Source organism: Pseudophryne corroboree, chromosome 6 (assembly GCF_028390025.1).
Source record: "Pseudophryne corroboree isolate aPseCor3 chromosome 6, aPseCor3.hap2, whole genome shotgun sequence".
Classification (NCBI taxonomy): Eukaryota; Metazoa; Chordata; class Amphibia; order Anura; family Myobatrachidae; genus Pseudophryne; species Pseudophryne corroboree.
The window spans coordinates 27,496,383-27,521,750 of record NC_086449.1 but is presented as its reverse complement, the minus strand read 5'-3'; the positions used below and the strand labels follow the sequence as shown (position 1 = coordinate 27,521,750).

Genomic DNA, 25,368 nt, shown 5'->3' with positions numbered 1-25,368 from the left:
AGTGGATGCTGGGAACTCCGTAAGGACCATGGGGATTATACCAAAGCTCCCAAACGGGCGGGAGAGTGCGGATGACTCTGCAGCACCGAATGAGAGAACTCCAGGTCCTCCTCAGCCAGGGTATCAAATTTGTAGAATTTAGCAAACGTGTTTGCCCCTGACCAAGTAGCTGCTCGGCAAAGTTGTAAAGCCGAGACCCCTCGGGCAGCCGCCCAAGATGAGCCCACCTTCCTTGTGGAATGGGCTTTTACAGATTTTGGCTGTGGCAGGCCTGCCACAGAATGTGCAAGCTGAATTGTACTACAAATCCAACGAGCAATAGTCTGCTTAGAAGCAGGAGCACCCAGCTTGTTGGGTGCATACAGGATAAACAGCGAGTCAGATTTTCTGACTCCAGCCGTCCTGGAAACATATATTTTCAGGGCCCTGACTACGTCCAGCAACTTGGAGTCCTCCAAGTCCCTAGTAGCCGCAGGTACCACAATAGGCTGGTTCAAGTGAAACGCTGAAACCACCTTAGGGAGAAATTGAGGACGAGTCCTCAATTCTGCCCTGTCCGTATGAAAAATTAGGTAAGGGCTTTTATAGGATAAAGCCGCCAATTCTGAGACACGCCTGGCTGAAGCCAGGGCCAACAGCATTACCACTTTCCATGTGAGATATTTTAAGTCCACAGTGGTGAGTGGTTCAAACCAATGTGATTTTAGGAACCCCAAAACTACATTGAGATCCCAAGGTGCCACTGGAGGCACAAAAGGAGGCTGTATATGCAGTACCCCCTTGACAAACGTCTGAACTTCAGGAACTGAAGCCAGTTCTTTCTGGAAGAAAATCGACAGGGCCGAAATTTGAACCTTAATGGACCCTAATTTTAGGCCCATAGACAGTCCTGTTTGCAGGAAATGCAGGAAACGACCCAGTTGAAATTCCTCTGTAGGGGCCTTCCTGGCCTCGCACCACGCAACATATTTACGCCAAATACGGTGATAATGCTGTACGGTTACATCCTTCCTGGCTTTGATCAGGGTAGGGATGACTTCATCCGGAATGCCTTTTTCCTTCAGGATCCAGCGTTCAACCGCCATGCCGTCAAACGCAGCCGCGGTAAGTCTTGGAACAGACAGGGTCCCTGCTGGAGCAGGTCCTTTCTTAGAGGTAGAGGCCACGGGTCCTCTGTGAGCATCTCTTGAAGTTCCGGGTACCAAGTCCTTCTTGGCCAATCCGGAGCCACGAGTATAGTCCTTACTCCTCTCCTTCTTATGATTCTCAGTACCTTGGGTATGAGAGGCAGAGGAGGGAACACATACACTGACTGGTACACCCACGGTGTTACCAGAGCGTCCACAGCTATTGCCTGAGGGTCCCTTGACCTGGCGCAATACCTGTCTAGTTTTTTGTTGAGGCGGGACGCCATCATGTCCACCTTTGGTTTTTCCCAACGGTTCACAATCATGTGGAAGACTTCTGGGTGAAGTCCCCACTCTCCCGGGTGGAGGTCGTGTCTGCTGAGGAAGTCTGCTTCCCAGTTGTCCACTCCCGGAATGAACACTGCTGACAGTGCTATCACATGATTTTCCGCCCAGCGAAGAATCCTTGCAACTTCTGCCATTGCCCTCCTGCTTCTTGTGCCGCCCTGTCTGTTTACGTGGGCGACTGCCGTGATGCTGTCTGACTGGATCAGCACCGGCTGACCTTGAAGCAGAGGTCTTGCTAGGCTTAGAGCATCGTAGATGGCCCTTAGCTCCAGGATATTTATGCGAAGTGATGTCTCCAGGCTTGACCACAAGCCCTGGAAATTTCTTCCCTGTGTGACTGCTCCCCAGCCTCTCAGGCTGGCATCCGTGGTCACCAGGACCCAGTCCTGAATGCCGAATCTGCGGCCCTCTAGAAGATGAGCACTCTGCAACCACCACAGGAGAGACACCCTTGTCCTTGGTGACAAGATTATCCGCTGATGCATCTGAAGATGCGACCCGGACCATTTGTCTAGCAGATCCCACTGGAAGGTTGCGTGGAATCTGCCGAATGGGATTGCTTCGTAAGAAGCCACCATCTTTCCCAGAACCCTTGTGCATTGATGCACTGAGACTTGGCCTGGTTTTAGGAGATTTCTGACTAGTTCGGATAACTCCCTGGCTTTCTCCTCCGGGAGAAACACCTTTTTCTGGACTGTGTCCAGGATCATCCCTAGGAATAGAAGTCGTGTCGTCGGGATCAGCTGCGATTTTGGAATATTGAGAATCCAACCGTGCTGGCGCAGCACTATCTGAGATAGTGCTACCCCGACTTCCAACTGTTCCCTGGATCTTGCCCTTATCAGGAGATCGTCCAAGTAAGGGATAACTAAAACTCCCTTCCTTCGAAGGAGTATCATCATTTCGGCCATTACCTTGGTCAAGACCCGGGGTGCCGTGGACAATCCAAACGGCAGCGTCTGAAACTGATAGTGACAGTTCTGTACCACAAACCTGAGGTACCCTTGGTGAGAAGGGTAAATTGGGACATGTAGGTAAGCATCTTTGATGTCCAGAGACACCATATAGTCCCCTTCTTCCAGGTTTGCAATCACTGCTCTGAGTGACTCCATCTTGAATTTGAACCTTTGTATGTAAGTGTTCAAGGATTTTAGGTTTAAAATTGGTCTCACCGAGCCGTCCGGCTTCGGTACCACAAATAGTGTGGAATAGTACCCCTTTCCCTGTTGTAGGAGGGGTACCTTGATTATCACCTGCTGGGAATACAGCTTGTGAATGGCTTCCAATACTGCCTCCCTGTCTGAGGGAGACGTCGGTAAAGCAGACTTTAGAAAACGGCGAGGGGGAGACGTCTCGAATTCCAATTTGTACCCCTGAGATACCACCTGAAGGATCCAGGGGTCCACTTGCGAGTGGGCCCACTGCGCACTGAACTTCTTGAGACGGGCCCCCACCGTGCCTGAGTCCGCTTGTAAAGCCCCAGCGTCATGCTGAGGACTTTGCGGAGGCGGGAGAGGGCTTTTGTTCCTGGGAACTGGCTGTTTGTTGCAGCCTTTTTCCTCTCCCTCTGCCACGGGGCAGAAACGAGGCGCCTTTTGCCCGCTTGCCCTTATGGGGCCGAAAGGACTGCGCCTGATAATACGGCGTCTTCTTAGGTTGAGAAGCTACCTGGGGTAAAAATGTGGATTTTCCAGCAGTTGCCATGGCTACCAGGTCTGATAGACCTACCCCAAATAACTCCTCCCCCTTATAAGGCAATACTTCCATGTGCCTTTTAGAATCCGCATCACCTGACCACTGCCGCGTCCATAAACCTCTTCTTGCAGAAATGGACAGCGCGCTAACTCTTGATGCCAGTCGGCAAATATCCCTCTGTGCATCACGCATATATAGAAATGCATCCTTCAAATGCTCTATAGTCAGTAATATACTGTCCCTATCTAGGGTATCAATATTTTCAGTCAGGGAATCCGACCACGCCAGGCCCGCACTGCACATCCAGGCTGAGGCGATTGCTGGTCGCAGTATAACACCCGTGTGAGTGTATATACATTTTAGGATATTCTCCAGCTTTCTATCGGCAGGTTCCTTTAGGGCGGCCGTATCAGGAGAGGGTAGTGCTACCTGTTTAGACAAGCGTGTGAGCGCTTTATCCACCCTAGGGGGTGTTTCCCAACGTGCCCTATCCTCTGGCGGGAAAGGGTACGATGCCAATAACCTTTTAGGAATTATCAGTTTTTTATCGGGGGAAACCCACGCCTCATCACACACTTCATTTAATTCCTCGGATACAGGAAAAACTACAGGCAGTTTTTTCTCACCAAACATAATACCCTTTTTAGTGGTACTTGTATTATCAGAGATATGCAATACATTTTTCATTGCTTCAATCATGTAACGTGTGGCCCTAGTGGAAGTCACGTTTGTCTCCTCATCATCGACACTGGAGTCAGTATCCGTGTCTGTGTCTGCCATTTGAGGTAATGGGCGTTTTAAAGCCCCTGATGGCGTTTGAGACCCCTGGACAGGCACAAGCTGAGTAGCCGGCTGTCTCATGTCGTCAACTGTCTGTCGTAAAGAGCTGACACTGTCACGCAATTCCTTCCATAAGCTCATCCACTCAGGTGTCGACTCCCTAGGGGGTGACAACTCTATAATAGGCAATTGCTCCGCCTCCATCTCATTTTCCTCCTCAAACATGTCGACACAATCGTACCGACACACCGCACACACACAGGGAATGCTCTGATAGAGGACAGGACCCCACTAGCCCCTTGGGTAGACAGAGGGAGAGTATGCCAGCACACACCAGAGCGCTATATATAGACAGGAATACCACTATAAAATGTGCTTTTCCCTTTATAGCTGCTGTTAGTATTAAAACTGCGCCAAATTAGTGCCCCCCTCTCTTTTTTACCCTTTTCTGTAGTGCAGGACTGCAGGGGAGAGTCAGGGAGACGTCCTTCCAGCGGAGCTGTGATGGAAAATGGCGCCCGTGTGCTGAGATAGGCTCCGCCCCCTTCTCGGCGGCCTTTTCTCCCATTTTTTGGTGAGTTCTGGCAGGGGTTAAAATACATCCATATAGCCCTGGGGGTTATATGTGGTGTATTTATGCCAGCCAAGGTGTTTACATTGCTGCTCAGGGCGCCCCCCCCTAGCGCCCTGCACCCTCAGTGACCGAAGTGTGAAGTGTGCCTGAGTAACAATGGCGCACAGCTGCAGTGCTGTGCGCTACCTTGTTGAAGACAGATGTCTTCTGCCGCCGATGTTTCCGGACCTCTTCTTGCTTCTGGCTCTGTAAGGGGGCCGGCGGCGCGGCTCTGGGACCGAGCTCCGAGGCTGGGCCTGTGTTCGGTCCCTCTGGAGCTAATGGTGTCCAGTAGCCTAAGAAGCCCAAGCTGGCTGCAAGCAGGCAGGTTCGCTTCTTCTCCCCTTAGTCCCTCGATGCAGTGAGCCTGTTGCCAGCAGGTCTCACTGAAAATAAAAAACCTAAAACTAAACTTTCACTAAGAAGCTCAGGAGAGCCCCTAGTGTGCACCCTTCTCGGCCGGGCACAAAAATCTAACTGAGGCTTGGAGGAGGGTCATAGGGGGAGGAGCCAGTGCACACCAGGTAGTCCTAAAGCTTTACTTTTGTGCCCAGTCTCCTGCGGAGCCGCTATTCCCCATGGTCCTTACGGAGTTCCCAGCATCCACTAGGACGTCAGAGAAAATGAGATATCATGGTGATGGGACCTAAATCTAAGCACATAATGCATTTATGTTTCATATACACCTTATACACACAGCCTGATGGTCATTTTAGAGAATATTTTTTATAACTTTGTGCATTAAACAAAGTGTGTACATTCACACAATTCATTTATGTTTCAAATTCACCTTATACACACAGCCTGAAGGTCATTTAATACAATATTTTTAATAACGTTGTGTATTAAACAAAGTTTGTGTACATTGAGCCATCAAAAAACAAAGGTTTCACTATCTCAGTCTCACTCAAAAAAAGTCAGTATTTCGGAATATTTGGATATGGGATACTCAACCTGTACTGCAAACTGGACGGAATCATGCAGGCTATTACATGATGCACAAAACAAAAGGGGTTTGGGAGACACAAAGCATGAAACCTATTTGAAGGGTATCTGGTCAGGATCCCGGTGGTTGAAATGCCAACGGCAGAATCCCGACAACTCTGGGGGGTGTTTAAGGTTTAGGCTTCGGGGGGTTGGGGGTTAAGTTTAGGCTGCAGGGAGGTGAGGTTAGGGTTAGGCACCCCCAGGGAGTGATAGGTTTAGACTATTTTCAAGACCGAGATGCCGCTGTTGCTATTTTGACAGCCGGTGTCCAGACTGTCGGGATCCCAATACCAACATATTTGAAGACCAGGTAACTATAAGCCCGTACACACGCTGGGTAAAATAATGAGGCGCTAGATAGCTGCATTCACCACACATCGGAAGCAATAGAACATCTGCTACTAGAATATATAGGAAATTCTATAAGTGCAAGATGCCCCAGGAATGCATTTGGGAGTTTTCTTTTCTGTTGGTCCCAACCCCCCAAATTCCCGCCACCCCCATCTCTTCCATTTCAAAAGTTTCTATTTTATATTTGCACTGGATTCCACAACTCTGATGTCCCAGGAGAGAGTTGTATGGCATCCTATCAGGAACACCTTATAATGGAAGCACATCCACAGCGATCCACACAAGGCAGCGATAAGAGACTTGGATGCCGGGGAACCGTGTCAGACATTACTCACGCATAGCGCTCGGCTGTCCCCGTTAGCCCAGTACCAGTGACAGCAAAGTGAGGAGGACGTACAGCTGCCATCTTGGCAGGGGGTTTATTTGCAACCAGCCAAAACTTTATAAAGTAGCACAACACGCCCCATCTAGCAATCAGCAGCTCTCCACGTGGTTAAATACATTACACTGAAAGGATGCGCTTTTACCATTAACTAAATCAGCCAGCATTAACAAAACGTAGTGTTTAGAGCAGGGATTAGTTTGATGGAAAGGACTTTCAATACAGGCCCCAATGCTACTATGGTGCCCGTCGGAAGTAGTCAGCTGGGTCCAGGAATTCTGTGCCCGACAATGCTCCCGTTTTGTAGAACTGCGAGACGGACTATGATCAATTACCCAGGACTTAAATACAAATCCGAATTATGCCCAAAGTCTTTGGTTTCTCAGCAGCTATACTTTAATAACAATGACATTCGCATTTTTACCAAACAAAGCAATTGGAAAAATAAGAATTTACTTACCGATAATTCTATTTCTCGGAGTCCGTAGTGGATGCTGGGGTTCCTGAAAGGACCATGGGGAATAGCGGCTCCGCAGGAGACAGGGCACAAAAGTAAAGCTTTTACAGGTCAGGTGGTGTGTACTGGCTCCTCCCCCTATGACCCTCCTCCAGACTCCAGTTAGGTACTGTGCCCGGACGAGCGTACACAATAAGGGAGGATTTTGAATCCCGGGTAAGACTCATACCAGCCACACCAATCACACCGTACAACTTGTGATCTAAACCCAGTTAACAGTATGATAACAGAGGAGCCTCTGAAAGATGGCTTCCTAAACAATAACCCGAATTAGTTAACAATAACTATGTACAAGTATTGCAGATAATCCGCACTTGGGATGGGCGCCCAGCATCCACTACGGACTCCGAGAAATAGAATTATCGGTAAGTAAATTCTTATTTTCTCTATCGTCCTAAGTGGATGCTGGGGTTCCTGAAAGGACCATGGGGATTATACCAAAGCTCCCAAACGGGCGGGAGAGTGCGGATGACTCTGCAGCACCGAATGAGAGAACTCCAGGTCCTCCTTTGCCAGGGTATCAAATTTGTAAAAATTTACAAACGTGTTCTCCCCTGACCACGTAGCTGCTCGGCAGAGTTGTAATGCCGAGACCCCTCGGGCAGCCGCCCAAGATGAGCCCACCTTCCTTGCGGAATGGGCCTTAACAGATTTAGGCTGTGGCAGGCCTGCCACAGAATGTACAAGTTGAATTTTGTTACAAATCCAACGAGCAATCGACTGCTTAGAAGCAGGTGCACCCAACTTGTTGGGTGCATACAGTATAAACAGCGAGTCAGATTTTCTGACTCCAGCCGTCCTTTAAATGTATATTTTTAAGGCTCTGACAACGTCCAACAACTTGGAGTCCTTCAAGTCGTCTGTAGCCGCAGGCACTACAATAGGCTGGTTCAGGTGAAACGCTGATACCACCTTAGGGAGAAAATGCGGACGCGTCCGCAGCTCTGCCCTATGTCGAATGGAAAATTAAATAAGGGCTTTTATAAAACAAAGCCGCCAGTTCAGATACTCTCCCGGCCGAAGCCAGGGCCAGTAACATAGTCACTTTCCATGTGAGATATTTCAAATCCACATTCTTTAGTGGTTCAAACCAATTGGATTTGAGGAAATCTAAAACTACATTTAGATCCCACGGTGCCACCTTAGGCACCACAGGAGGCTGTATATGCAGTACTCCTTTGATAAAAATCTGGACCTCAGGGACTGAGGCCAATTCTTTTTGGAAGAATATTGATAGGGCCGAAATTTGAACCTTAATAGATCCCAATTTGAGACCCATAGACAATCCTGATTGCAGGAAATGTAGGAAAACGACCCAGTTGAAATTCCTCCATCGGAGCACTCCGCTGCTCGCACCACGCAACATATTTTCGCCAAATACGGCGATAATGCTTCGCGGTGACTTCCTTCCTTGCCTTTATCAAGGTAGGAATGACTTCTTCTGGAATGCCTTTTCCTTTTAGGATCTGGCATTCAAACGCCATGCCGTCAAACGCAGCCGCGGTAAGTCTTGAAAAAGACAAGGACCCTGCTGAAGCAGGTCCCTTCTCAGAAGTAGAGGCCACGGATCGTCCGTGACCATCTCTTGAAGTTCCGGGTACCAAGTCCTTCTTGGCCAATCCGGAGCCACTAGTCTTACTCCTCTTTGCCGTATAATCCTCAATACCTTTGGTATGAGAGGCAGAGGAGGAAACACATATACCGACTGGTACACCCAAGGTGTTACCAGCGCGTCCACAGCTATTGCCTGCGGATCTCTTGACCTGGCGCAATACCTGTCCAGTGTTTTGTTGAGGCGAGACGCCATCATGTCCACCATTGGTTTTACCCAACGGTTTAATAGCATGTGGAAAACTTCTGGATGAAGTCCCCACTCTCCCGGGTGAAGGTCGTGTCTGCTGAGGAAGTCTGCTTCCCAGTTGTCCACGCCCGGGATGAATACTGCTGACAGTGCTATCACGTGATTCTCCGCCCAGCGAAGGATCCTGGCAGCTTCTGCCATTGCCCTCCTGCTTCTTGTGCCGCCCTGTCTGTTTACATGGGCGACTGCCGTGATGTTGTCCGACTGGATCAACACCGGTCTTCCTTGAAGCAGAGGTTCCGCCTGGCTTAGAGCATTGTAGATTGCTCTTAGTTCCAGAATGCTTATGTGAAGAGACTTTTTCAGGCTCGACCACACTCCCTGGAAATTTCTTCCCTGTGTGACTGCTCCCCAGCCTCTCAGGCTGGCATCCGTGGTCACCAGGATCCAATCCTGCATGCCGAATCTGCGGCCCTCCAATAGATGAGCCTCCTGCAACCACCACAGAAGGGATACCCTTGTCCTCGGCGACAGGGTTATCCGCAGGTGCATCTGAAGATGCGACCCTGACCATTTGTCCAACAGATCCCTTTGCATGGAATCTGCCGAAAGGGATTGCTTCGTAAGAAGCTACCATTTTTTCCCAGGACTCTTGTGCATTGATGTACAGACACCTTTCCTGGTTTTAGGAGGTTCCTGACCAGGTCAGATAACTCCTTGGCTTTTTCTTCGGGAAGAAAAACCTTTTTCTGAACTGTGTCCAGAATCATCCCCAGGAACAGCAGACGAGTTGTCGGCATTAATTGGGATTTTGGAATATTCAGAATCCATCCGTGCTGCTTTAGCACCTCTTAAGATAGTGCTAAACCCATCTCTAGCTGTTCTCTGGACCTTGCCCTTATCAGGAGATCGTCCAAGTATGGGATAATTAATACGCCTTTTCTTCGAAGAAGAAATATTATCTCGGCCATTACCTTTGTAAAGACCCGAGGTGCCGTGGACAAACCAAACGGCAGCGTCTGAAACTGATAGTGACAGTTTTGTACAACGAACCTGAGGTACCCCTGGTGTGAGGGGTAATTGGAACGTGGAGATACGCATCCTTGATGTCCAAGGATACCATAAAGTCCCCTTCTTCCAGGTTCGCTATCACTGCTCTGAGTGACTCCATCTTGAACTTGAACTTCTTTATGTACAGGTTCAAGGACTTCAGATTTAGAATAGGCCTTACCGAGCCATCCGGCTTCGGTACCACAAAAAGAGTGGAATAATACCCCTTCCCTTGTTGTAGAAGAGGTACCTTGACTATCACCTGCTGAGAATACAGCTTGTGAATGGCTTCCAAAACCGTCTCCCTTTCTGAGGGGGACGTTGGTAAAGCAGACTTCAGGAAACGGCGAGGTGGCTCTGTCTCTAATTTCAACCTGTACCCCTGAGATATTATCTGCAGGATCCAGGGATTTACCTGCGAGTGAGCCCACTGCGCGCTGTAATTCTTGAGACGACCGCCTACCGCCCCCGAGTCCGCTTGCGAAGCCCCAGCGTCATGCTGAGGCTTTTGTAGAAGCCGGGGAGGGCTTCTGTTCCTGGGAAGGAGCTGCCTGTTGCTGTCTCTTCCCTCGTCCTCTGCCTCGTGGCAGATATGAATAGCCCTTTGCTCTCTTATTTTTAAAGGAACGAAAGGGCTGCGGTTGAAAGGTCGGTGCCTTTTTCTGTTGGGGAGTGACTTGAGGTAGAAAGGTGGATTTCCCGGCCGTAGCCGTGGCCACCAAATCCGATAGACCGACCCCAAATAACTCCTCTACGCATCGCCTGTCCACTGTCGTGTCCATAAAGCTCTTCTGGCCGAAATGGACATAGCACTTACCCGTGATGCCAGTGTGCAGATATCTCTCTGTGCATCACGCATATAAAGAAATGCATCCTTTATTTGTTCTAACGACAGTAAAATATTGTCCCTGTCCAGGGTATCAATATTTTCGATCAGGGACTCTGACCAAACTACCCCAGCACTGCACATCCAGGCAGTCGCAATAGCTGGTCGTAGTATAACACCTGCATGTGTGTATATACCTTTTTGGATATTTTCCATCCTCCTATCTGATGGATCTTTAAGTGCGGCCGTCTCAGGAGAGGGTAACGCCACTTGTTTTGATAAGCGTGTTAGCGCTTTGTCCACCCTAGGAGGTGTTTCCCAGCGCTCCCTAACCTCTGGCGGGAAAGGGTATAAAGCCAATAACTTCTTTGAAATTAGCAGTTTTTTATCGGGGCACCCCACGCTTCATCACACACGTCATTTAATTCTTCTGATTCGGTAAAAACTACTGGTAGTTTTTTCACACCCCACATAATACCCTGTTTAGTGGTACCTGTAGTATCAGCTAAATGTAACATCTCCTTTATTGCCAAAATCATATAACGTGTGGCCCTACTGGAAAATACGGTTGATTCGTCACCTTCACCACCGGAATCAGTGCCTGTGTCTGGGTCTGTGTCGACCGACTGAGGCAAGGGGCGTTTTACAGCCCCTGACGGTGTTTGAGGCGCCTGGACAGGCACTAATTGAGTGTCCGGCCGCCTCATGTCGGCAAACGACTGCTTAAGCGAGTTGACGCTATCCCGTAATTCCACAAATAAAGGCATCCATTCTGGTGTCGACCCCCTAGGAGGTGACATCCTCATATTTGGCAATTGCTCCGCCTCCACACCAATAACGTCCTCATACATGTCGACACACACGTACCGACACACAGCAGACACACAGGGAATGCTCTATACGAAGACAGGACCCACTAGCCCTTTGGGGAGACAGAGGGAGAGTCTGCCAGCACACACCAAAAAGCGCTATATATGACAGGGATAGCCTTATGATTAAGTGCTCCCTTATAGCTGCTTTTATATTAATATATTGCCATTTATTTTGCCCCCCCTCTCTGTTATACCCTGTTTCTGTAGTGCAGTGCAGGGGAGAGACCTGGGAGCCTTCCTGACCAGCGGAGCTGTGACAGAAAATGGCGCCGTGTGCTGAGGAGATAGGCCCCGCCCCTTTTTCGGCGGGCTCGTCTCCCGCTATTTAGTACATTTAGGCAGGGGTAAATATCTCCATATAGCCTCTGGGGCTATATGTGAGGTATTTTTAGCCTTTTTAAAGGTTTTCATTTGCCTCCCAGGGCGCCCCCCCCCCCAGCGCCCTGCACCCTCAGTGACTGCCGTGTGAAGTGTGCTGAGAGGAAAATGGCGCACAGCTGCAGTGCTGTGCGCTACCTTAAGAAGACTGCAGGAGTCTTCAGCCGCCGATTCTGGACCTCTTCTTGCTTCAGCATCTGTGAGGGGGCCGGCGGCGTGGCTCCGGTGACCATCCAGGCTGTACCTGTGATCGTCCCTCTGGAGCTTCATGTCCAGTAGCCAAGAAGCCAATCCATCCTGCACGCAGGTGAGTTCACTTCTTCTCCCCTCTGTCCCTCGTTGCAGTGATCCTGTTGCCAGCAGGAATCACTGTAAAATAAAAAACCTAAGCTAAACTCTCTAAGCAGCTCTTTATGAGAGCCACCTAGAATTGCACCCTTCTCGGCCGGGCACAAAAATCTAACTGGAGTCTGGAGGAGGGTCATAGGGGGAGGAGCCAGTACACACCACCTGACCTGTAAAAGCTTTACTTTTGTGCCCTGTCTCCTGCGGAGCCGCAATTCCCCATGGTCCTTTCAGGAACCCCAGCATCCACTTAGGACGATAGAGAAAATGATTTAATTTTTGAGACCCCCCCCACTTCTCATTGCAGGGGTCATTCCGAGTTGATCGTAGCTGTGCTAAATTTAGCACAGCTACGATTATCTTCCCTGACATGCGGGGGGACGCCCAGCACAGGGCTAGTCCGCCCCACATGTCAGTGCCGCCCCCCCGCAGAAGCGGCGATGCCTTTGCACTTCAAGAGTAGCTCCCGACCAGCGCAGCTTTAGCGTGCTGGCCAGTAGCTACTCATCGCTCCCTGGCCCCCAGCGGCTGCGTGTGGCGTCATGCAGTCGCTTCGGCCCGCCCCCCGTTCCGTCCGGCCATGCCTGCGTTGGCCGGACAGCGCCCACGAAACAGCAGCCAAACACAGCCGTTCCGCCCCCTCCCGCCTCTGCCTGTCAATCAGGCAGAGGCGATCGCAGCCCTGCTACAGCCTTCGACCATCTGGCAAGCATCGGCGCATGTGCAGTGGGGACCCGTTCGCTTGGCTGCGATAAAAAACAGCGAGCGAACGGGTCAGAATGACCCCCTGCATCTCTCCCCATGTACAAACTAACGCAAGGGTAAGCCACAGTTCCCTGGGAACCACAGGTCGCCTTATATCGCTGTCAAACCAACATGCTTTGTTACAGGTATGGGGAGAATGCAGCACGGTGATCGAGAACTGGAAGCATCCAGAAGAGTGAGATCACAGCGGTATTAAGCGTGCACCAGTGACGCAGCGGCATCTAAAAGGCTACCTGCGACACCTGGCTACACTAATTACTATGTCATTATCCATTACAGTTTTAAATCTCCCGCCACAGACAGTTCTCCGACACTCAATACTATAATATGCCGGGGGCCCGGAATCGCAGCAGGCTGGCAGTCATTACCATGTGGCGGTGAGGTCCCCATGGGAAGCTAGTAGACAGAAATGGGGCAATAACAAAATGGGAGATGAGCGACGGAGACGGGTAACCGCTGCAAGAGAGAAAACAGAAATCCTTCACATATGAACCACCAAGCCCACGGCCGGTTGTGAAAAGTCATTTCCATCCTGGGACTAGAAAAGGTCAACGACAAGGCCCAATTTAAAGATGTAAGCTTTTATTGCCACTGCAACAGTGTACATAATGGCTGTGCAAAAACATGGAAACGTCGCAGTCGCCGGGATTTGTAATGACACGCCAAACGGCGACGCCTCTGAATCGCCACTTGCGTACAAAGACGTAACTATCGGACACTTCTCGGCCCTGTGGTCTCGCAGCTGGAAGTAAGATACCGGAGCACTTATAACTGTGTATGAGATTGCAGTCGCAACCTGTGGCATGCCCTCCGAAACAGTCATAACGCGCCAGCGTTTGAGTCACCACTGCTCCGTTGGGGTTAGTAGGTAATATACTTCAGTCATACAGGGAATGCATGGATAAAAGCACTTTCACTAAGTTTCTACATTCAGACGAGCACACATATCGGTGACAGAACCCGCCCAGAAATCCTGCAAACATAAACTCCTAAAAAAAACAAAACTGTGCACCTGAGGGTGGGGCAGAGACACACGCAGACACATAACAATTCCCTCAGGCACACACGCTCCATAAGCCTACAGATGTAAATAAGAGGCACGTCAGAAAGCAACGAAAAATAAAAATAAATTTACTTTATGCCGTCTCCACAAAAACACTGCTCCAGTCACTTGAACACACTGAACAATGGGTTTTAGGGTGGGATGGGCCCACTTGGTAATGCTGGCTGGTATCAGCACGACAGTGCCCTGCAGAATGTTGCCGGGCACTGCTGGTCTACTCTGCGCGCGGACCGCAATTTGCAAAAATGTTGCGCAGGCCAACCCGCCATGACAGCCTTAGCTCCAATGACTACACTGATGAGAGCACATCTTCTACAGGGAGACCTGTAGAACCAACAAACCTCACAAATGACACGGCACACCACCGCCTGGTTGAGCCAGGGTCGCACTAAATACACTAATCCGTTGTGCAAAAATAAAGTTGCATCCCAAATTACAGGCGAGTGGAGCATGTCAAGCGTAACATGGGCATACAGTTTAATAAATGGTGAGGTGGTTTTAGTATATATGTTAAAAAATGAATTAAAAAAACACACAGGTAGTTGTACCTTTTAGTGGACCACAGTAAGTTGTTACTACTAAATATGACATAGCAAAGTAATCTCAGGACAGCTTCTCCCCCAAAGTACCACAACATATATATGTAATGTATGCTGCCCTACACGCATACAAATCCCACCACACAGACCGTACATTCAGAGTAGTACAGCAGCCAGTCACACTGACTGCCTGGACTGGTACTGTCTGTTAACCCTCTTTAAAAGGTGAAGGGACAAACCATGCCACTGAGATGAGAAGGGGGGGTTGAGATGGACACGGCTGGGGGGATGCAGCCGTCACCAAGCCAGACATTAAAGGGACACCCGGCTGGAATCCCACCGCCGGCCACCACCCCCTCCCCCCTGAATCAGTGAGACAGTCCAACGGTTAATGGTGCGCCAGCGGAGAGGGGAGACTTGAAGCCGCCCCAGCATTCTGTAAACCCCCCCACGCCCCCCTAGCTCCTACCTGCGGCAGCGGCGACGGATGGCGCGTCGTCGGTTTCAACACTCCCCGGCTCCCTGGAGGTCGTTGGCGGGAAAAGGAGGCTGGGGCTATGGCGCCTGTGTGTCGCCTGAGGATTGTCCTCATCCTCCTCCCCCTCGTCGCCGTCCCCTCCGTCACCCTCCGCTGCTACTTCTTCTTCATCCTCTTCTTCCTCCTCCTTTTCGCCGTCCCCTTCTTCGGACACGGCCATCTCCTCTTCCTCGTCCCTCAGAGGGGAGGAGGACATCGGCCGCCCGGGTCCTCCCGGCGGCTCGCCCGTCGCCTCGGGCTTCCGAGTCCCCCTCCCCGGCCAAAGTTTACCTCAGGAAAATCGCCCGCAAGGGCCGATGGAGTTGCCCAGGCGGGGTGAAGGGGTGACTCGGTCCGGCGCCGTCTCTAAGATCCGCCGAAATCTCCGAAATGTACCTTAAAAACAATCCGAAAAAAAAATCACTTCAGGAAAGAAAAAAATATCAACACCCCAGGGGTGGGGGCTGGGGGGGGGGGGTTTAAAAAAAAAATCGGAATTCTCTTTGTCTCTGACCCCCACCCCCCTTCTTCTTTTTCTCTTCGGGCTTTATTCGGACGGAAAAAAAGTGCCTTCAAAAAACAAAAGTAGGGATCAAAAAGAGTTGAATTAGGGAAGGAAAGAGGAGAGGTAGAGGAGAAAAAAAATTGCAATATTTTTTTTTTTTATTCAGATCAAATGGGAAAGTTGACAGGGAACCAAGATGGCCGCCCCTTCAATTATTATATGTAAAGTTAAAAAAAAAAATAATAAAATGAGGCTGTGTGAGATATTTATAAACCTTCCTCATCCCTCCCCCACCTGAATCACACAGCAGCTACTCCCCCTTTTATTAAGACCATTTCTATTATACACACAGGCAGCGGCAGCCTCTCTGGTGCAACAGCAGCACAAAATGGCTGGGGGCGAAGCTGCCACAATAATAAAAAAAAATACATATATAATTTTTTTTGAAAGTACATATAATCTGAAATGAGAAGAGACATGATGTGTGGGTGTTGCTGTATCCATTTGTGACCACTAGACAGAAGTAACTGCTGTCTGCTGGAATTGTTTATTTTTTATTTTTTTTAGGTAAAATGTTCTCGTCGAGGCACATGCTTCATTATTCTTTTTTAAGAGATGGGCATCGATAAAAGCATGGTCTTTTAGAAATAAAATATATATATAGATTTTTTTTTTTTATATCTATATCGTTCATGGAGGCTTGATGTATCGGCAGGACTGATCCTAACTCCACAATTCTGGCGGGGTTCTTACTTTGTGCCCGGTGTCTATTCCTACTCTATGCATGTGTGACTTTTATTTATTTGAACTGTGTTCCAAAGTGGTATCTTCCCAGAAAAAGATCACTGCAGCTTCCTCCTCCGTGTTAAATGCAGAGATGGCAATCCCGCATTGATCCAAAAGATCAATGTGGGACCTCCGATTGCCTATGCTTTTGGAGAACATGATTTTGTTTATACTACTGTGTTGTACCTATTGGTGCAGGTGAGCACAGTTTTACTGCTCTGCTAGGCTTTTTTGGTGTGTCTGTGTGCCACCTGTTAAGTCGGGTGGGCTGTGATGCGGCGTGTACATTTTATTATTGTGCAGATGTCAGAAGTGGAAAAGCGCACACTAGGGATAGCCTTCAATGGTTTCACCCACCATTGGTTATCCCTGCTCTATTACTCATAGGACGCAAACCAATCAGAGGTGGTCGAGGGGCTATTAGTGGAGCTAGGCTCAGTGTCCTGGCACCAGGGCGAAAGAAAAAAAACATTGTGTGGCTCTCCACCGTTGATGGCAAAACCATCAGTGGTTAACCATCAATGGTTGTTAATCAATAGTTGATGTCCCTAACAAACGCACACACCTCGTGGACGCAATTACTACAGATTACACTTGGACAGCCCATGTGACATCAGTGCGATCTGTGGGTGAAAGCCACTTTTTTTTCAGCTCGTTCTAGATTTACAGTGGCAGATTCAATTAGCCACTAGGATTCATCAGAAACTGTGTGTGCTTCAGGGTTTTACGACAAAATGTTTATTTTTGCTTGCACTTCTATGGGTGGTGAGCAAACATAAGCAGTTTGTCTTGCTAGCAGTAGATCGTGGAGTCTCATCGTGCATGGTGCAGTGGTATCCTTTCTAATGGTCACAGCAAACATGTTGACACCACAATGTCAACAAGGTTCAAACTGTCAACAGCCGCTAGGTCAACATTCTGACAATATTGACATTTTAAATGTCGACAGTTTCAGGATGCTGACTGTTAGGTGCCACTGGGAGGGTTAGGCTGCAGATAAGGGAGGTTAGGGATAGAAATACTGGGATGCTGCAGAATCACAGGTCTGCGCCAGAAGTGACTGTCACAGCACCGCCAAGACCCGAAAGAAGACAGAGCGATTGCTGCTGCTAGAACATAAGAAGCCACTAAACCACCAGGGACAGTTTGTTGACAGTTAATCACATCAACATATCATCCAGGTAGACATGATGGGGGGGGATTCAATTCTCGCCGCCAAATCTCCTGTCTAAAGTGGTGGGAGATCGCAGGAGCAAGATTCAATTGATGTCTGTTATTGTGTTGATCAAGCCTATTAGTGTCGGCTTTAGCTGTGTAAACCAGCTTAAACCAACTAAACTAAAGGGCGCGACTGCGAAAACAAAGTCCAGTTTGGGTGCCCAAACATGTCACTTGTCACATATTCGGCTCACCGCTCCCGGGGGGTGCGAGCTGAAATGTCAACGCTTGCAGTCAATCATGACGGAACAGAGCAACAAGTGAATTGCTCCGGTGCCATGAAGTGGCTGCTGGCCAGTAAAACAATTGACTCTCGCACGATGAATGTCGACTGTTTGACCCTGTACAGATTCTCATGCCGACCTGATGAATGTTGTCAAGTTATACCACACCCGGTCCAGTTCGAACCTCATAAGATATTGCTTAATTGAGTCACCCCAAAGTGCTCAGAAAAATGAATGGAGACAGGAGGAAAGTACTATATGAATAACATTATTATTGTTAGAATACAGGCCCTGGAGCTATGTTGAATGCTATATTTGTAGCTTTGTATTGTCCATGGGAGTAATGGGCCCTACACACTGGCGATAATACTGAAAGATCTTGTTCATATCTTTCAGTGCGGAGGCACCAGCGATGAACGATGTGCGGCCCCGCGCTCGTACATCCCTGGTGCCCCGTCACTTGTGCATGCAGGCCAATATGGATGAGATCGTCCATATTTGCCTGCAGTGCTATGGTGACGGGGGAGTGAAGAAACTTCACTACCCCCGTCACTGCCGCCGGGTTGGCCGTATCCGCCATCGGGCTGCTCGGCGACCGATCGCAAAGTGTGTAGGGCCCATTAGATGCAGGCTGCATATTTAAATGCCACCTAGTAACTGTACACTTTGGCCCTCATTGAGCTTCAGTTGCAGCTTTGTTAATTAAACCTGCGATTGCATGCTGGGGGCTGCTCAGTATGCTGTTGGTGGCCAGCGATGCGATCACGATTCAATTGCTCTTGCATCGCTGAATAAGAGAATGCTGCACAGGCAGTAGGGCCGCCACCATTTCCCTCGTCACAGCAGCCATGTGTGAAGTCACAAGGCCGTCCTGGGCTCGATGCCCAGCGAATGTCTCTGCCTGTCAATCAGGCAGAGGCATTCATATCACAAATGCGATCGCATCTATTTGTACATGCAGTGCGGACCCTGCACGTGCGCATTGGGCTCTAGAAAGTAGGAATGCGATCGCATCGGAGATGTGCATGAACCTGAATAGGGTCCTTAGTTTTTGCCCAGACAAGTTTTCTTTATTTTTTATTTTCCCACAATTGCATTTAAAATAAGTTTGTACAAAGAAGAAATTTGGATGAATCAATGTGCAGGCTTACGGGTCATTAACATGCTGTGTTCCTTTACATATGCATCATTAAAAAAAAAAAACATATGCCCCCACCCCCTTTTCTTCCCAGGAGAATAACGTGTTGACATCAAAAATAATGGTGCTCTATGCTGCATTTTGTCTCCAGTTTCTCCGTCAGGGGTCCACAGGTTATCCACAGGATAACAATGTGATATGATGAAGCGACAGCGGATTTGTACCAATCGGTCAAAGCTTTTCGTACTCCCAGCATGCAACGGGCCCGTCCATATATCTCCGGCTCAGGCAAATCAGTTTTCTGTTTGGTGCGGCAGGAGCCGGGCCATGGTCAGAGGGCTGCTGGTTTTTAGCAGCCCTAAGCTTTCCTATTTTATTTTTATAGTCTTACTATTTTTCTGAGTGATCTTTCTAAACAGCGTCTTATACGTAACTTAGAAAGAGTTACTCCAACAACTCTTCGCCGGGTCGCAACAACGCTTACCCTCGAGTACAGTGCTGTTTCGGCGGGCGTCTTTGTCGGATATGCTAGCAGGTCCAGCAGACGTTACCAGGCTGTGGCCGGAGCACGGGGAGAAGGTAAGGCATCGATTCCGTTTAGAAGGGGAATACGGACACATCCGCACTGTTTTGGGAGAAAACCACCAAACAGTCGCTGACGTGGCTGCCACCTCGGGTGCACCAGCACTTAGGGATCAGAGGCTCCAGGAATAGTATGAGGCCGCGATCCCTAGGGTTGATGTCAGCAGTGGGGAGTCAGACGCTCTCCTGGTCGCCCCTCCCCCCCGGTTTATGACCAGTTTCCTCCGAGTCTCCCGCCATGAACTGTTTCCTGCTTCCGCCTCAGACGCTGTACACGAAGGGGACCCAGTCGCAGCATAGGCGGCTGTGTGACTGGCGCGTCTGTGTTCACTATAGGTTCATGGACGGCAGTGTACACTAGTAGCGTCTGGATTCACTCAGCGTTCGCTAACGTATTGATCGGTCCTGGAAGCGAGATGAGTCTTCCTGTATCCCACTCTACTGAGTACAGGTTATACAGCACTAAGGGGTATATGCAATTAGCGGCAAATTATCGGCCGTTTTTTAATTCAACACAATTCGACCGTCCAATTTCGGCAAGTGGCTGCCGAAATTGACCATATTCAATCAACGGATTCGACAGTCCCGCGGCCGAAAAACGGCCGATTTGACGGATTTTGATCCGGTTTTTTAAAAACGGGAAAAACCCGAAAAAAAATGGCGTGGGGTCCCCCCTCCAAAGCATAACCAGCCTCGGGCTCTTCGAGCTGGTCCTGGTTCTAAAAATCCGGGGGGAAAATTGACAGGGGATCCCCCGAATTTTTAAAACCAGCACCGGGCTCTGCGCCTGGTGCTGGTGCAAAAAATACGGGGGACAAAAAGAGTAGGGGTCCCCCGTATTTTATACACCAGCATCGGGCTCCACTAGCTGGACAGATAATGCCACAGCCGGGGGTCACTTTTATACAGTGCCCTGCGGCCGTGGCATTAAATATCCAACTAGTCACCCCTGGCCGGGGTACCCTGGGGGAGTGGGGACCCCTTCAATCAAGGGGTCCCCCCCCCAGCCACCCAAGGGCCAGGGGTGAAGCCCGAGGCTGTCCCCCCCCCCCCCATCCAAGGGCTGCGGATGGGAGGCTGATAGCCTTGAGAAATGTGAAAGAATATTGTTTTTTTCCAGTAGTACTACAAGTCCCAGCAAGCCTCCCCCGCAAGCTGGTACTTGGAGAACCACAAGTACCAGCATGCGGGAGAAAAACGGGCCCGCTGGTACCTGTAGTACTACTGGAAAAAAAATACCCAAATAAAAACAGGAGACACACACCTTGATAGTAAAACTTTATTACACAACTGCCGACACACACATACTTACCTATGTTGACCCGCCGACTGACACAGTCTCCGACGATCCGGGGTACCTGTGTAAAAAATTTGACTCGCCTGATCCAGTGTCCGGGAGATAATCCACGTACTTGGTAAAAAAAGAAAACGCATACCCGACCATGCCGGACTGAAAGGGGTCCCATGTTGACACATGGGACCCCTTTCCCCGAATGTGCCGGTACCCCACGTGACTCTTGTCACTGAGGTCCCTTCAGCCAATCAGGAAGCGCTACTTCCGTGGAGCTCACCTGATTGGCTGTGCGCATCTGAGGTCAGACAGCGCATCGCACAGCTCCCTCCATTACTTTCAATGGTGGGAACTTTGCCGTCAGCGGTGGGGTTACACGCGGTCAGCCGCTGACCGCGGGTGACCCCACCACTAACCGCAAAGTTCCCACCATTGAATATAATGGAGAGGCTTTGCGATGCGCTGTCTGACAGCTCAGAAGCGCAGCCAATCAGCAGAGTGCAAGGACTTTGCGCTCGCTGATTGGCTTAAGAGACCTTTCAGTGACAGCAGTCACGAAGGGGTCTCTCTGCATTACGGGGAAAGGGGTCCCATGTGTCAACATGGGACCCCTTTCAGTCCGGCATGGTCGGGTATGCGTTTTCTTTTTTTACCAAGTACGTGGATTATCTCCCGGACACTGGATCAGGTGAGTCAAATTTTTTACACAGGTACCCTGGATCGTCGGAGACTGTGGCAGTCGGCGGGTCAACATAGGTAAGTATGTGTGTGTCGGCAGTTGTGTAATAAAGTTTTACTATCAAGGTGTGTGTCTCCTGTTTTTATTTGGGTATTTTTTTTCCAGTAGTACTACAGGTACCAGCGGTCCCGTTTTTTCTCCCGCATGCTGGTACTTGTGGTTCTCCAAGTACCAGCTTGCGGGGGAGGTTTGCTGGGACTTGTAGTACTACTGGAAAAAACAATATTCTTTCACATTTCTCAAGGCTATCAGCCTCCCATCCGCAGCCCTTGGATGGGGGGGAACAGCCTCGGGCTTCACCCCTGGCCCATGGGTGGCTGGGGGGGGGACCCCTTGATTGAAGGGGTCCCCACTCCCCCAGGGTACCCCGGCCAGGGGTGACTAGTTGGATATTTAATGCCACGGCCGCAGGGCGCTGTATAAAAGTGACCCCCGGCTGTGGCATTATCTGTCCAGCTAGTGGAGCCCGATGCTGGTGTATAAAATACGGGGGACCCCTACTCTTTTTGTCCCCCGTATTTTTTGCACCAGCACCAGGCGCAGAGCCCGGTGCTGGTTTTAAAAATACGGGGGATCCCCTGTCATTTTTTTCCCCCGGATTTTTAGAACCAGGACCGGCTCGAAGAGCCCGAGGCTGGTTATGCTTTGGAGGGGGGACCCCACGCATTTTTTTTCGGGATTTTACCATTCCATCTAAAAAAAAATATATATATATTTTAAAAAATATATAAAAAACACTTGTGCCTCCAAAAAAGACAAACCAAGTACCTAATCCCTTCTAATATAAATAGAAATGCTATTACCAATAAAAAAAAACACCAAAAAAAACATGTTTAAATTTTTTTTTTATTAGTTTCACCCACCAAAGTGTGGCGGATTGAAAATGACGAATTTACTGTCTAAAAGCACTGTTGTCGAATTTGCAAACTTCAATTGAATATACTTTGGTCGAATTGCAGCACTTGTATCATTGCAGAAAAGTCGAATTTGACAAAAGTCAAAAGTTTTCAAAAAGGCGAATTTTGAAAGTCCGTTTTTTTGACGGAAAGTACTGAATTGCATTGACGATTTTTTTTTTGGCGAAAAAGTCCAGTTTTTCGCCAATTTCGGGAATTCGACCGCAATTGCATATACCCCTAAGTCTCTATCTACCCTTTGAGTACGAATAGTTAGATAAGTGTCTATTGCATATGAGTCTTTATACATTTACTGTTGTTTCTTTCGCATTGCATCTGAATACGTTAGATCTGTTTAAACATGATGCAGTAATATGTTCTCCTACATACTTAAAATGTAGTTGATGATGTGCTTATATTGCTTATTATACTAATGTACAACATGTGACTGACTGCTAGTGTGATTGCTGACTTTACTATATTTCTGTCAGCTTGTTTTATTCCGATCCTCAATGCTGGTGCATGGGTAGGGTCGGATTATATATCACTTTAAGAAAGTGATTACAGTCACAAATTGCGTAGTACACTGGAAGTGTTGATTATTTATCATGTCTGAGGGGCCCTACACACTGGCCGACCCGCCGCCGAGCTGCCCGACGGCGGATACGGCCGACGAGCGACCCGGCGGCGGGGGGGCAGTGACGGGGGGAGTGAAGTTTCTTCACTCCCCCCGTCACGCGGCTCCATAGAACTGCAGGCAAATATGGACGAGATCATCCATATTGGCCTGCATGCACAGCCGACGGGGGACCAGCGATGAACGAGCGCGGGACCGCGCATCGTTCATCGCTGGAGCCTCCACACTGAAAGATATGAACGACTTCTCGTTCATTTATGAACGAGATCGTTCATATCTTTCAAAAAATCGGCCAGTGTGTAGGGCCTATAAGAGCGGCAGAGGTGAGGAAGGTACACTCACAGCAACACCAACACTCATATCATGTTTGTCTTGCAAAGCTGTGTTATCCTCTCAGGATCTGGTTCTGGATGGTTTGTGTGCAAATTGTGTTAGCTTTCACCAGGGGTTAATGAAAAATACAAGGCAGATTCAGGTGCAGATGGATCCACCTTGCGCTGTGTTTGCACAGACTTTATCCAGTATAGCTGAATGGATAATTCCTGTACCAGAGATTGGTTACAATATTAACCCTTGCATGCAGCTCCCCACCTATGGTGTATCACTTCCAGCAGCAACTTCTCGAAAGAAACAAGTTGATAAGCCGGTGGTAAGTAAATCTTCATCCTCACAGGCTACACATTCAGATGAGGATTCATCAGAAGATGAAAGCTCAATTATACTTCGGCATACGAAGAGGAGGAGGAAGGTCTCAGCTCAGTGGATATAGCTGAGTTAATTAAAGCAATGAAAGTCATTCTATCCTTAGAGGATTCAGCAGAGCCTGTGTTAAAAACCAAGGCACCTGTGTTTAAACATCCCAAAACAGTTAAGACTGAGTTTCCAGGGTCAGATCAGCTGACGGAAATTATGGAAAAGGCTTGGGCTACGCCCAATAAGAAGTTTAGAATTCCTAAGAAATGGAATTCCAATTATCCTTTTCCAGCTGTGGATTGTTTAAAAAGGGATGTGGCTCCTAAAGTAGATACTCATGTAATTCGATTAGTGCGAAAATCTACATTACCTTTGTCTTCAACATCATTAAATGATGTCACGGATAGGAGAGTGGATGGTTTTCTAAAAACCATTTTTTTCCCCTTTCTGGGGCAGTCATGAGGCCAGCCATGGCTTCAGCTTGGATGGTAAAGGCAGTGGCTGCCTGGGCTGATGCATTGGAGGGGGGTTTTTCAGTAGCTTCTAGAGAGCAAAAATCCCATATAGCTCACATAAAACCGGCTGCAATGTTCTTGGAAGAAGCAGCATTGGATATGGGTACTATTGCATCAACTTCAACAATAGCTGCTCGCAGAGCAGTTTGGCTATGTACGTGGAAAGCTGATTCAGAATCTAAGAAGGTTTTGGAATCTTTGCCCTTTTCTGGAGATATTCTTTTTGGTAAAGAATTGACAGATATTCTGGAGTCAGAAGCAGACTCCAAGAAGGTAAAGTTTCCTTCCACATACAATTTCAAACCTAAAGTTCCAGCTTTTCAGCCCTTGCGATCTCAAGGAAAAGCCAAAGGAAAAAGTGATGGCAAGCAGCCTCAATACAAGAAGTCTGGTAAGATTAAAATGCATTGGGCTACCAGAGGACCGGTTGGGAAAACAGATAATCCATCAGCCTGATGGTGCGGGCCTTCACCTGGGGGACCGACTTTTTCAGTTTGCACAGATCTGGCAGCAGTCCACAACAGATGCCTGGGTGCAGGAAGCGGTATCTCTAAGTTATGCTTTTGCCTTCAAGAAGCACCTTCTTGAAGCTTTTTTTGTACCAGACCGTCTCAGGTAGAGACGAAGGCCAGGGCTTTTTTAGAAGCAGTTCAGAAATTGCTTCAGTCAGGAGTAGTCATTCCAGTTCCTCCTGCACAACGAGGACAGGGCTTTTACTCCAACCTGTTTTTAGTTCAGAAGCCAAATGGGTCATTTTCAGCTCAATCTCAAAGTACTGAACAAATACATTTGAGTACCTCGTTTTCACATGGAGACGATACGTTCCATACTTTTGGCCAGGGAACCATGGGATTATATGGTATCTGGATATACAGGATGCTTTCCTATAGCACTGTTCTATCAGCGCTATCCTCCAACAGCATTTTCAGTCCCAGGCCGTACCTTTTGGGTTAGCCACAGCTCCCAGAGTATGTACCAAGATTATAGTGGTAATGGTAGCTTATGTCCGCCAGCAGGGGATAAGAATATTTCCATATCTCGACTATCTTTTAATCCTGGCACAGAAGCAGGAATTGCTCTTATGTCATCTGCAACAGACAATAACGTGTCTGCAGAACCACGGGTGGCTCATAAATTGGGCAAAATCGTCTTTGGTTCCATCACAACGGATGACGCACTTGGGGGCTG

The 25,368-nt window shown here is 48.8% G+C and overlaps 1 protein-coding gene across 5 annotated transcripts in view; it reads right to left on the bottom strand.

Annotated features, from left to right (window-relative positions):
* The window catches only part of CHD3 (chromodomain helicase DNA binding protein 3), a 74,480-nt gene extending 58,787 nt beyond the window's left edge, over positions 1-15,693 (bottom strand). For 4 of the 5 annotated variants that reach the window (XM_063930822.1, XM_063930823.1, XM_063930826.1 and 1 more), the window contains exon 1: positions 14,909-15,693. In XM_063930822.1, the coding sequence (XP_063786892.1) occupies positions 14,909-15,173 (265 nt within the window). In that variant the 5' untranslated portion in view covers positions 15,174-15,693. Of the gene's footprint in view, positions 1-14,448; positions 14,630-14,908 lie in introns of those variants that run through there. The other variant, XM_063930824.1, reaches the window with a different exon arrangement.
* Between the last annotated feature and the right edge of the window lie 9,675 nt (positions 15,694-25,368).